We start from the raw sequence: 14,458 nt of genomic DNA, 5'->3' as shown, positions 1-14,458 counted from the left end.
AACTTTTCCATAACTTGGATAGACCCCACCAACATCTTCTATACTGTGGACACCATCAACATCTTAAATAATATAATTGTCAACTCAGAGACAGCCATACTAAACAATGTTTCACAATATTCATCATCTAAAGTAAATTGATCAGTCAATATATTTTATTTCTAATCATTGTATTCTGTTCTAAGCTCACCTCTGATGTATTGCATTGTTTATTGTGAGTATCCCCACTTGAAACATAACACTTTCCCAAATAGTTTTGTTGTACTTTGTTAAATTGATTAGCATTTCAAGTTTTGAAATATCACTCAACAGCAATGTGCAGTTCTATTGATTAGCAAGCAACCAGCTATGCTCTAAATTCAGCAGAACATGAATGAGTGATAGTATAGTGAACCACTGCCCCAGTTTAGAGAAAGAAAATTACATTTAAACTCATCAACCCATCACTTACCTAATTAACGCTTCTGGATTTCAGTTCTCAGATTTTGCTGTCCCTTGCATCCTCTGTCCAACCACACTTGGTTATGTAAAAGACCAGAAAAGCAGCTCCTTACTCAATGTACTAAATACCCTCACTCGGGTCCAGCATTCTCTTGAAGCTGCACTCTGTTGAGCTCTTCTTTCATGAGAAAAATCTTGTATTTATTGTGGCTGAAATTCCAAACACTTAAATTAGATGTGCAGGTTAGGTGAATTGGCCATGCTAAATTGCCCATAGTGTTAGGTAAGGGGTAGATGTAGGGGTATGGGTGGGTTGCGCTTCGGCGGGGCAGTGTGGACTTGTTGGGCCGAAGGGCCTGTTTCCACACTGTAAGTAATCTAATCTAAAGTAATCTAATCTAATCTAGACCTGATGCCTTGAGAACTAGCTTCAAACAGCCACACAAGATGTTGCAGCTGAAGACAGGTAGCTTTTTTCCATTGGTGAAAACTGGGGAAAAAAACGTCAACATTGAAGTTACCTTAAAGGCTTAATGCAACTCTTCACTAGATTTTAAAAAGAGATTGACTCACCAGATTCCCAAGTTCAGTATTCTGTCTTCGTATTCTGTTGAACTGGTCTCTAATAATGTTAATTCAAATTTCACTTTTAAACACATTGAATTTCAAGATGTGCCAGTGGAATGAAGACCATCTGTTTGTCAAAGAGAATTTTAAATCACTGTATTTGGCCATGGATTTGCTGCATTTAACAAGGATGTACTATTCTACAATAGTATCTTGTTTGTTTCATAGGTTTCGCATTTGGAATAATCTGCATTGCAGTTGCTGCATTGACCTCTGTGATGGGTGGTGTACTGCAGGTAGGATGCACCTCTGTTTACAGATGTAACGTAATGTGTCTTCACTCCTGCTGAGTTTTAGCCTTCATCAAAATGGCCTGCTCTTACACATTCAGCATTCTGTTATTTTAAATAACTACTCTTGAGAATACAACTTTGAGAAATCGTGATGTACTCTCCAACAATGCACATTAATCACTCACATCAACTTTTCCTACTGTACCAATGTGAGGTTTCCATTTCTCATGCCAGTCTCCAGTGATCAGATTCTCGAAGATTGCCAGTTTAGCACTACAGGCCTATCCTACTAGAAGCTTAATTGAGAAACCCTAAAAGATCTTTACATCCAGAGATAGTAAATTGTTAATTTTATTAGTCTGAGCTGCATTTGGAACCCGATTTTCTAGTTAAGAGGTTTGAGCTGACAGTGTTGCCAGATTGCATATTCCAATTACACTTTCTACCTCAGAACATCCATACAAGGAGGAATTCCTGCACGAATGGAGACCATACTGTGTTACTACTACAGAATAAAAGACTCTTACTGATTCACCAGCAATAGTAGATTTGTTATAAATTCATGGTATGTGAGTGTAACTGGCTGGGTCAGACTTTATACCCATCCCTTACTGGCCCTTCAACTAAGCGCTTGCTAAGGACATTTTTATTCACTGATAGGATGTGAGCATCAATGCATGGGCCAGCATTTATTGCACATCTGTAGTTGCCCTTAAGGTGGTAGTGAGCTGTCTTCTTGATATAGTCTGTGTGCTTAGAAATTTCCTAACGGATAATAATCTGAACCTTTATCCCCATGATTTGAAGTTTGCAATTATGATTAGATTAGATTCCCTACAGTGTGGAAACTGGCCCTTTGGCTCAACAAGTCCACACCGACCATCCCTCTGACTAATGTACCAAACTCTACAGACAATTTAGCAATTCACCTGACCTGCACATCTTTGGAATGTGGGAGAAAACCGGAGCACCCGGAGGAAACACATACAGGGAGAATGTGCAAACTCCACACAGACAGTCGCCCAAGGCCAGAATTGAACCTGGGACCCTGGCGCTGTGAGGCAGCAGTGCTAATCGTGCCGCCCCAAGTTATGCTACTTCTTTGTACATTGTGTTTATTGCGATCTTATTGGCAGGATATTTCCTGTGGACCTCTGAACTTTGCTGTTAAGCTCAAATGGGGATCAGAAATGCACTCCTTGTGGGAGATAATTACTCATTGTGGGAGATAATTATTCATTGTGATCTTCCATAATTTGGCCATTTGCTGGCCCAGGAGGTGGGTTTGCCATCCATTGATGAGTGCCTCTCAAGGCTCGAGAACTAACAGGAAGTTAATCATCTTGAAAGTAGCAGAATAACATTGCAGATAGTGAGATGGAGAGGGCACTTCAAAGTGGTGGCATCCTCTCTGCAAACATTTCCTATTTAAAATATGCAATGGCCTCTGCAGTCAGGCCACTATTGTGATGGGAGACCCACTGCTGCACTTCACGCAGAGCAGGAGGCCTCTTAAGTCTACCTGGCATATTGATCACTGGTCTGCTGTTTGGAGGTTGTTTCTCTGCAGCTGAACTGTCCCTCGTCACGTGCAAGCACCTGGAGGCTGATGTTGGCGCAGAACAGAGCTGGGAAATTGGCACACTGTTCGGTGACATGAAACTGTGTCCCCACCTTTATTCCTAGCCGAAGAATGTGCTGAAAGCCCTGCTTATTCCATCTGCTGCCAGTTTGTGTTGGGTTCAACCCCAATTGTTATAGCATTACATTGAAATGCATATCTATTAAGAAACATTTTCTGATTCAGAGCTTTCAAACAATTAATATTCTGGACTGTTGAAAGACAGTTCCTTCAGGGTGAAGAAAGTTTAATAGGGAACAGGAAATGTCACTAAAATCTTCCAATTCCAGAGCTGCAGCAGGACATCAGAGTAAACAATTTATCTGAGGATCAAAGGTAACTAGTTATTCTGGTGACATCCGCAGCCAAAGGGTTAAAACGTATTTTTGACTGAGACTCAGAGAAATGTAAAATAAGCTGGTGATTTTCACTGGTGTCAATGATTTGTCCTTTTAAAACTGCTTTGCATCTCTCTGTCCTAGACATTATACAGATAAACCCTCCACTTTCTCCTCTGTTTTCCAGGCTGCCCTCACTATTTTTGGGATTCTTGGTGGTCCATTGCTTGGAGTGTTCTTTCTAGGCATGATATTCCGTTGTGCAAATTCAATTGTAAGTACCTGACAGACATCAGCAATTCATGAAGGGGTTGTGCAAGTGCTCTGGAACTAAATGGATTGTTTTGAGAGGAAATGGGGAGCATTACAAGAATTAATGGAAGGCCACAGAGATCCAGGTACATCAACAGTTGCAAGTGACAAAATGTACAGAAAGTCAGGAAAGATATAGAACAAAAAGGGGATGTACCAGGCTTCTACTGTACAGGGCCTTGGTTGAACTGCACCTGGATAATTGTGAACAGTTTTGGGCACCACATCTTTAGAGCGATTATGAGCCTCAGGGAGATTGGAACTTTGATTTTCCAGAAATAATTTCAAGATTTAAATTATGCAAAATAGTATTGTGTCCTCAGGAATATAGTAGGTTAAGGAGTGGTGTAAGGGATTATTTTATTGAAATTTTCATGATAAAACGTGAATAGGTACAAGAGATAGAAATAAATGTTTCTGCTGGCTGGGGAGTAAGAATAAGCAGTATAGCCTAAGAGTTAGAACTTAATCATTCCGGAGTGAAAGTAGAAAACACAAAGGGATGTAAAATGCGGTAATTTGGATTTCTCTTCCACAAATGTTGATTGATGTTGGATCAGATGTAAACTTTAAAGATGAGATTTACTGATTCAAGTTTTATAAGACAAGGATTAGGAGAAATTGGACAAGGATACTGACATGAAAATTGATTAGAGATCAGTCATGATCTCAATGAATGGCAGTGGAACACCTCCTGGTTTACTTCCGTTTCCGTGTTTGTATGTACCCAAGGCAATATGATGCCTGTTTTGTGGATATTTGCTCCACCGTTCCTCTTTTCTGGACTGGTTCTAAGGACCAGCTCAGTTTACGTTATTGTGTTTGAACAGGAAGACTTTTATGATTAGATTAGATTGCTTACAGTGTGGAAGCAGGCCCTTCGGCCCAACAAGTCCACATTGACCCTCCGAAGAGCAACCCACCCAGACCCATTCCCCTACCTTTGCCCCTTCACCTAACACTACGGGCAATTTAGCATGGCAATTCACCTAACCTGCACATTTTTGGACTGTGGGAGGAAACCAGAGCACTCTGAGGAAACCCATGTAGACACGGGGAGAATGTGCAAACTCCACGCAGACAGTTGCCTGAGGTGGGAATTGAACCCAGGTCTCTGGCGCTGTGAGGCAGCAGTGCTAACCACTGTGCCACCGTGCCGCCTGTTATCTTAAACAATTTTTTTTTTGCATGGTGTCAATCAGGTATAAGTTACATTAGTTAGATAAACAGTAGTCTGACAGTATGGTACTTGAGTATTGCTGAAAAAGATACATTGACCTATTACACAAATGACTAATGTTGTATATGAATTTCAACACTGGGTGATGATAGGTATGTAGACTGCACATCCCAAAGATGGTGGATGGCATCAAAGAGCAATCGACTGACTGCAGCCAACTAGCCCATGCTTCCAAAACTCATAATGTCCAACATTAGGCATGATTCTACAATTGGACAACATTTGTTACATAATCTTGATTTTATAAAGAATTATGCTGACAATTAATTTGGGTTCCCCTCTCCTGCTTCAAATTAAGGTGTGTACTGGAAGATACATTTGTTAATATACAGAGTCCTGTTCTTTTCAGACAGAAAGAATACAATAGGTGAGAATCGTTTCCTGGTTCATATCTCAAGGCAATACGTGGCCCAGTCAAAATCAACTTGTCTGGTTTAAAACTTAAACAAAGCTTGACGGTTAATCCTTAGCCATCATTATCTTGTGCACTGTCCATGGCAGCACCTCTACCAATTAGAATTCACTTGCCAGTCAATAAGCATTCTCCTGTCATGCAGTATAAATCTTGATTTCCCTTGAATATCATATTCTAGTGAATTGTCCTGATTTAGCAAAAGAAAAAGTTGTGACAAAATGTGTCTTCTCTACAATTCTAAAGTTAAATGAACATTGTGACTCTTCACAAGACTCAGGATTTTCTGCCTTATTCAGACCTAAGCCTGTATGGCATTCTCTTGCAGACTTTATGCAATCTCCAGCAGTAACCCTTGCAGAACTATTATATTATACAATAGATTCAACATACACTTTTGAGCCTCATTGCTGATGAGCATCATTTAAATTAGCCTGGAGGTACTCTGTTACGACATGGGGTCCACCCCACTGCTAATTTAAACCCAACACACAGAAAAGCTCACCTTGCACCATAATTTGTTAAATTTCTAGAGGCAAAGAACTATCCCAGATTTCATTATTTGAAGAAAAAAATAACGATTTTATTCTTTAAGTCTAAAAGAAAACATTAAATAACAACCATTTACATATCCTTTTCCTTCAACCTATTTTTACCCCATTCCCCACTCTACAATATTGGTCTGATAAATTCCCTCTTAAATTTACAGCAAATCAATTTCAAAGCCAGTTGTCCCTCTTCGGATATCAAACTTTCTCTGTAGGTTTCTCTAGGTCGACTTTGTTATTCTGATGCACAAACTTTTTCTGGACAGACACCTTTCAGAGAGCTATTCTGCTGGCAGTTGTTGATTGCTTGGCTACTCTTTGCTGTTCTCTCTCTAACAATTCAAAATGTCCAATTTTATACCCTAAAACATCGGATCATTTCATTGGTTTGATGCCATTCAAAACAGTAAGATTCAAATTCAATTGGATTTTGGCATCTGGAGCATAATTTAAACCGATTGGCCAAATTTGAATTTGTTTTTGTACCATGGCAACGCAACTCCAGGTATTTGTTTCAACCAAATGTTACATTTTAAAATTTGTCAACAGACTCTGTGCCTCCTTAAGCTTGTGCCAGCTTCCACTCTGTCTTAAAGGTACAATATGCACCTACCCCCTTAAGAAAAAAAAGAACCATCATAATGAAAAAGTGGCTTTTCTTTTCTATTCCTTAACCACATCACCATGACACACATATAACTTTAATCTAAGTTCACCTTAACTTGTTTCCATATATGTACAACATTGGATAGATACCAATCTCATCTAAACATTATCAGTTAAATCCGCAATAATGCATTTGCGATTGCATTCTTACAACCTGCAGCATGTATGATTTTAAAATTAAACATCTGTAACATAACTCTCCAATGAAATAGTCTCATGTTCTTGTCTTTAAAGCATTCCAAGAATGTAAGAGGATTGTGATCCGTGGACACAGCCATCTCCGACACAATGTTTGTGACATAAGCATTAAAATGTTATAAGGCCCGTACCAAACTCAATAGTTCTTTTTCAATTGTGGACTATTTCCTCTGGTGGATGTTGTGTTTCTTTGAAAAGTAACCAACTGGCAGTTAAAACCCACCCTCATCTTCCTGTAGCAGTACAGTTCTAACTCCTTTGTCCCTAGCATCGATGGCAACTTTCAGGGGTTTCAAAAGGTTTGGTGTAGCTAAAACTGGTGAGGTGGTTAATATTACTTTCAAATGGTTAAATGCCTCTGGCATTGTTCTGTCCACCGAAACTGTGTTCTTCTTCAGCAAATCTGTTAACGGTGCTGCTACACTGCTGAAGTTTCAAATTCCTTGATGACCGTTGTCGTTGCATTCCATGGGGTCACCTTTCCACGACTGATGTTATGTCCCAAGAACGTCACCTCTGCTGTCGTGAATTCAGTTTTGTTTAAGTTTATTACAGGTTTTGCAGTCGTTCAAAGAGCTCTGCCAACTGTACCATGTCATCTTGCCAGCATAATTAAAGATACACTATATCGTCCAAATAGACTTCACAGCTTGTTAACCCAGCCTCAACGTTGTTCGTGAGGCTTTGGAATGTGGTGGGTGAGTTCTTCATTCCAAAGGCATCACTTTAAATTCATATAGCCTATTTGAGGTTACGAACACAGAAATTTCTTCTGCCTTCTATGATAAAGGTACCTGCCAGTAACCTGTAGTCCAATTTGGTGATGTAACTGGCTTGTCCAACTTTCTTGATACAGTCCTCCAATCTCAGAATTGGGTAGGAGTCTGATTTTGATTTTCCGATAATCCATGCAAAATCATCGAGTCCCATCAGGTTTGGGAACTAAGATGATTGGCCATATCCATTCGCTCTGGCTCAGTTCGATGATATTCACATTGAGCATGGCCTCCACCTCCTCTGGATCTGTCTGGCTTTGAAAGGATTAAGCTGAGGGATGTTGTTTTATCAGAACAGCATTCCCTATGTCTACTTCATGTACAATAGCAGTAGCCGTCCCCATCTGATTTCTACATATGTCCTTATTCTGCAGTAACAAACCTTTCAACTCTGTTCTTTGCTCCTGACACAGATAGTTCACTAACCTATCCTACTCCTCAAGGGCTTTTAACATTTTTTGAGGCACATCAAAATCCACATCATCTGGATTTCATTCCTCATTCTGCGCGGCAGTAACTAACACCTGTTTCTCCAGTTCTTTCTCTCCAGTATAATACGGTTTCAACATGTTCACATGAATTACGCTATCGTTTTTTTCTCTCTGGCATCTTTACTGGATAGTTCACCTGACTCAACCTTTTCTCAATATGACAGGGACCACTAAACTTGGCTTTGAAGGGATCTCCTATGACTGGTAACAGTACTAACACGTCATCCCCTCGGGAAAATGTCCGAGTCTCAGAGTTATCTGGCGCCTACTTCATTCTATGCCATGCCTCTTTAGCTGTTTAGCTAACTCACTTCCTTGATTTAATCTCTCCCTCACCTCCGATACCTAAGCTAAGTATGAAATTTCCTGTTAAATTCTATTTAATCAATTACAAAGAGCCTCTCACTTCATGACCGAATATTAACTCAAAGGGAGTAAACTGAGTAGAGTCTTTTGGGGTATCTTTAATGGTAAACAATATGAGTGGGATACCTTTATCGCAATCATTCGGGTAATTCTGACAGTATGCTCTCAACATGGTCTGACGCCACCTTTCTAAAGCTCCCTGGGATTCAGGATAATATGCACTTGATTTGAAGTGTTATATACCTAAGCCATTCATGACATCCTTAAACAGCCCAGCAGTAAAATTAGACCTTTGGTCTGACTGAATCTCTCTGGGTAGCCCATACCGTGTGAAGAAAGGTATTAACTCCTCTGCCATACTTTTTGCCATAACACTCCATAATGGAATTGCCTCAGGAAATCTGGTAAACGCATCCATTATGGTTAATAAGTACTAGTTCCCACTTTTAGTTCTCCGAAGGGGACCTACATAATCAATTATAACCCGCGTGAAAGATTCTTTGAATGTGGGAATTGGCAACAAAAGTGCTGGTTTTATTATCACCTGTGGCTTCCCTGCCATTTGGCATGTATGACACGTATGACAAAAGTTCAACATATTCTTGTGCAATCCAGGCCAATACAGATCTTTTTGTACCTTAGCCTGAGTCTTGCGTGCACCTAGGTGACCTCCTACAAGTAGTTCATGTGCTACCCTTAACACTTCCTGTCTGTATGCTATCGGCAACACAATCTATTGCACTTAGGCCTACTTCTGCTCTGCACTAACCTGCCGTGTCTTAGGATTCTATCTTTCAGATAATAACCCTGAGGAATATTCTCTGCCTCCTTTTCAGAGTATGCATCCACATATATATCTTTTATCATCTTGTCTGTCTGTTGCAAATCTCTTGACCTTTCAAGACTGAACACTTCTGTCTGACCCACTGCCAGTTCAGGTTTTTCCTGCATCTTTACGTCAACCAGGGTCCGTTAACTGAGCCTCAACTCCTTCATCTTTCTCTTTACTTTTTGCTTCGTGCTGCGACTTATGACAGTGAGATCTTGTTACTATACAGTCTGGGAAAATACCAGAATAATTTTCTTTTAACTCCTCAGTTTCTTGGTCTTCCTTAGGCTTCTCTACAACAAGGGGTGTCACTCCCACCTTGGACCCTGCTAAATCATTCCCAAGATCAAACTGGATTCCTGGAACTGACACTCTGTCAATCACTCCCACTGTTACTTCCCCGTCTTGAGTTGGTACTCCAACCTGATCTTCCGTAGGGGAATGCTAAATTCCTGTCTGTCTATCCCACAAATTACCACACTCTTGGGTAACAGATCAGAAACAGTGCAAATTCGTTTATCTCTTACTATTAGATACTGGCTAGATCCTATATCTCTCAAAATTATAACTTCTTGCCCTTCTCCCTCTGTTCTTTCTGAGTAAATTTTACCCACAGAGGCAAGTTCTTTACAGAGACCAGGCACTAACTCCATACCCAGCCCCTGTGCACTCCCCTGCAGCTCCTCAGCTTTTCTTGGGGTTTCCGTTACTATTTTCACTAATGCCATTGGCTTAGCTTCTTTTACTACATCTTTTCCCACAGTGCCTTTGTTTAATGACCAGCACTGTGACTTTACGTGTCCAACTTTACCACGGTGGAAGCACCTGAGGCCTTTCACCTCCTTTCCACACTCTTGGACTTCTTTTTTAACCTGTGATAAACACTCACCAGTGTTCTCTACTCTTTGTTTCATAGTGTAGGATCTCCCCTTCTCCCAACTTCTATCTCCCAACATCACTGACTTATCAATGATCTCTATCAGTCAGTCCCTATAGCAAACCTTCATATGTTTCTCTTCACTTTCGCACACTTAGCACTGCTGCAACCTTACGCCTACAACTAACAGCTTCCACAGTAAGCTATTCAGCGACAACACTTGGGTCAACCAAAAGTGTTTCAACACACTAATTACATTCTCTCTCTCTCACACAAGAAAGGTGTACACATGGAGTCAATCGGAACTAGTCAAAGAAGGCACATGTTGAGATAATTACAGAGAGGCCAGTATTCTGTCACCAAGTCACCCTTTATTTACATTAACATGGTAAATTGGCTATGGCCAGCCAATTTGGAATCACTCCCTGAAGTGAGGAAACTCTGAACCTCCTGTTCATCTTAGTGAATCAAGGCTCTCTGATCAGCCCAGGTTAACAGCCCCAATCAAGGATCTCATAGTCAATAAGGCCCACCTGGTTCCAGTCACTGGAACCTCCCCACCTGCCTCCTCAACTCTGGAAATGTAGGCCTGATCTTTCTCGGGTAGCTTCTTCTGCAACATTGTTGCCCCAGATATGGTGGTTCTAACACATCAGGTGACATCTACCAAACTATATCCAGTCTCTTATGTCCAGGGCATCATGGGAGAATTTTATTCTCTTCTTCTGGCTATAATGGTATCGAAACTGCACCCAGGCTCTGACTCAGGTTTACTTGACATGAGATGGCAGGGGAGAACCCACAATTCCCGACAGGCCCATATGTAAGGTAGCAGCTTTCAGGTGATCCATATGTTTGTTCAGGACCGCTTCAACCACCTGAACTTTGTAAGTCACAGGACCTGACCTCATGTTGACCTCACCTTCCCTCCAATGCAGGGCCATTTCTGTGGTTTCGCATCAAACTTTGTCCCCTGACTCAAACTGTTTGTCTCTCTTAAAGGAAACATGTAGCCAGCCTTGGCATTCCTGCTGCCATTTCATTCTCCTTCTCCATCCCTGGTTTCAAACCTGGTGCAGAGTCTTCTCCCTATCATCAACTCTTCTGGAGTTATCCCTGTAGTTGTATGAGGGTGGTCCTATAATCGAATAAGAACTTGGACGGTTTGGTACTAAGTCAAGCTGTAGGCTATTTCTTTCAGTTTGGCTTCAACGTTTGGACAGCTTTTTCCGCCAGACCATTTGACGATAGATGGTATGGAGCTGTCCTTATGTGCTGAATGCGATTCAGCTTTGGGAAATATGCATATTCCCTGCTGGTAAATGATGTCCCACTCTCCATGACCACTACTTCCAGAATCTATATTGCAAATGATGCTTGCAATTTTTCAATCGTCATCCTTGAGTTTGCTAAATGATCTTTATGCACATCCAACCACTTTGAATGGCCATCCACAATGACCAGGACCATTGAGCCCATGAAAGGACTGACATAGTTGACTTGGGTTTACTTGGCTGTTCACATGAATGTGTGGGTGCCACTGGTGACAAGTTTTGTCCTTGTTGGTAGAAAGTGCCCAGAGTGCCAACACAGCTATGTCAGCATCGAATCCTGGGCACCAGGCATAACTTCTTGCCAACGTCTTCATTTTGGAAAACTCTGGATGATTCTGTGGAGTTAACCAGTATCTGGTGTTGATCTTTACCAGGACAATCACCCTTGCTCCCCATAGTAATGTGCCATCACCTACTGTGATCTGGGTTCTTCAGGTCTGTTTCCTCCCTCCCGCTTTACCACCAGCTGTTTAGTTTTTCCCGGACAGGATCTTCGTGTCCACAGATATTTGTCAGCAGTGACTGGGAGGGTGTCCAGGAAGTTTAAAGCCAGAACGGATTCTTCTAGGGAAGGCATCACCAGTGGAACATGGGGAGGCAATTCAAGACATCTGCAGTAGCTACTTGGCTTCCAGTAATGTGTTCTAACTTGTACTTGTATGCACTGAGAATAAGGATCCACTGCTGAATTCTACCCAAAGCTATGGGCGACATTGCCTTGTCTTCCTTAAGTAACCCTGGCAAGGATTTGTAGTCCATCACTTTACGGATGAATTCATGGCCGTAAGGGTATGGTGAAATTTTCTCACACCAAAGATGATTGCCAAACCTATGTCTATCTGGGCGTATTTATGTTCAACATTAGCCAAAAGCTAGGAAGCATACACTATTGGGTGCTCCTCTCTCCATTGGGCCATCAGTGAGCCAACACTACTCTGATATCGTATGGGGAGGCATCATGTGCCAGTACCACCTCTCACTTAGGATCAAAGTGGGCCAACACTTTACGATAATGATAGCTGCTTTTTCACTTCCCTAAATGCTATTTCTTGGCTATGTAACAATTTCCAAGGCTGACCCTTTTTCAGTAGCAGGTGTAAAGGTGCCAAGATGAAGCCCAGGTTATGTATGAATTTCCTGTAATAATTCAGTAACCCAAGGAAACTCCTAAGTTCTGGTACATATGTACAAGAACACCTTTGATTGTCCTCACTTTATCTTCCAACTGATGTAACCTGGTTTCCCGTCTGGGAGAAATGTTTAAGCACAATGTCCAAGTTTATTGGTCTTCCTGATTATTAGCATGTCGTCCAGATTTAGGGCAGCCCTTGTAAAGTTTTCTCCATTGTTTGCTGGGAGAGGGCACAAGCTGATGGTACCCCAAATGGCAGTCTCATTTATTGGTAAAACCTCTTTTAGGTAGGTATTAATTGTGGCATGAGTCGAGAGTGCGTTGCTGGAGAAGCACAGCAGGTCAGGCCACATACGAGGAACAGGAAAATTGATGTTTCAGGCAAAAGCCCTTCATCAGGAAATTGTAGCATACATTTGGGACTCCTCATCTAGTTACAATGGCAGGTAAATGTAACTCATGTCCAGTTTAGTGGAGGACAGCCCCTCCGCCCATTTTGTGTATAAGTCCTCTCTGCAAGGGATTGGGTACTTATGCAGCTGCAAGAAGTGGTTTACCGTTTCCTTAAAGTCCTTACAAAGGATTTTGAACTGAGCCATCAGACTGCACAGTCAGTACGACTGGTGCTGCCCATTCCGCAAACTGCACAGGTTTGATGACTCAATTGCTTTTCCAGCCTCTTGATTTCCACCTCTACTTTTGCCCACAAGGCAAATGGCACTGGGTGGGCCTTACAAAATCACAGGGTTTCTTCCTGGTCAACATGTAAAGTGTCTTTAGCCCCTTTGATAGTCCCTAGACCTTTTGGAAAAATTCCGGGATATTTCATTAGGACTTCAGTGAGGCAGCCAATTTCTAATCAAAACATGTTGAGCCAATCAAGGTGAACCTTTGTCAACCAATTCTGTCTGGTTGGGCCCAAGCCCGTTATTGTAATAAGTGGTAACTGTACCAACTTCCTGTCATAGGAGAATGGAACCAAAGTCGTAACCTTAAACTGTAACAATTGCCCAGTGTGTGTTCTCAGTCATAAGTGTTGGAGTCTAGAGCAAATCTAGTTAAAGACAGATTCTGGTATCGGCCTCCATGAGAATCAGGCCATTTAACCAAACATTAGTTTTAAATGGGGGATCTGATTTGGATATTGCCAAGCAATTTAACTGTCGAGAGTGTGGTGCTGGAAAAGCACAACAGATCACGCAGCTTCTGAAAAGCAGGAAAATCAACGTTTTGGGAAAAAGCCCTTCGTCAGGAATGAGGCTGGGAGCCTCGGGGGTGGAGAGATAAATAGGAAGGTCTGGGGCTGGGGTGAAAGTAGCTGAAAGTGCAATAGGTGGATGGAGGTGAGGGGAAAGGTGATAGGTCAGAGGGGAGGGTGGAACAGATAGGTGGGAAGGAAGGTGGACAGATGGGACGGGCCATGAGGACGGTGCTGAGCGGGAAGGTTGGAACTGGGGTAAGGGAGGGGGGAGGGGAAATGAGGAAACTGGTGAAATCACATTGATGCCCTGGGGTTGGAAGGTTCTGAGGCGGAGATGAGGCTTTCTTCCTCCAGGAATCGGCTGGTAAAAGAGTGGCGATGCAGGAGGCCCAGGACCTGCATGTCCTCAACAGAGTGGGAGGAGGAGTTAAAGTGTTCAGCCAAGGAGCGGTGGGGTGTCCCAGAGATGTAAAGCCATCCTCATGACCTGTCCCATCTGTCCCTCTTCCTTCCCACTATCTGTTCCACCCTCCCCTATGCCCTATCGCCTTTCCCTCCACCTCCATTCACCTATTGCACTCTCATTTACCTTCCACCCCCCATCCCCACCCCGCCTCCATGTGTCTCTCCACCCTGAGGCTTCTAGCCTCATCCTGATGAAGGGCTTTTGCCAGAAACTTTGATTTTCCTGCTCCTGGGATGCTGCCTGACCTGCTGAGCTTTTCCAGCACCATAATCTTGACTCTAATCTCCAGCATCTGCAGTACTCACTTTTGCCTAAGCATTTAACTGTTTCAACCTACATATCGGTGGACT

At 42.1% G+C, this 14,458-nt stretch overlaps 1 protein-coding gene across 1 annotated transcript in view; it reads left to right on the top strand.

The window, feature by feature from the left end:
• LOC140467218 (sodium-coupled monocarboxylate transporter 1-like) overlaps positions 1-14,458 on the top strand; it is a 92,301-nt gene that overhangs the window by 45,718 nt on the left and 32,125 nt on the right. Inside the window, exons 10-11 of the mRNA XM_072563441.1 lie at positions 1,237-1,304; positions 3,448-3,534. Of these exons, the coding sequence (XP_072419542.1) occupies positions 1,237-1,304; positions 3,448-3,534 (155 nt within the window). The remainder of the gene's footprint in view (positions 1-1,236; positions 1,305-3,447; positions 3,535-14,458) is intronic.

The sequence above is a fragment of the Chiloscyllium punctatum genome, chromosome 45 (assembly GCF_047496795.1).
Source record: "Chiloscyllium punctatum isolate Juve2018m chromosome 45, sChiPun1.3, whole genome shotgun sequence".
Lineage (NCBI taxonomy): Eukaryota > Metazoa > Chordata > Chondrichthyes > Orectolobiformes > Hemiscylliidae > Chiloscyllium > Chiloscyllium punctatum.
This window is presented reverse-complemented; position numbering and strand designations above follow the sequence as displayed.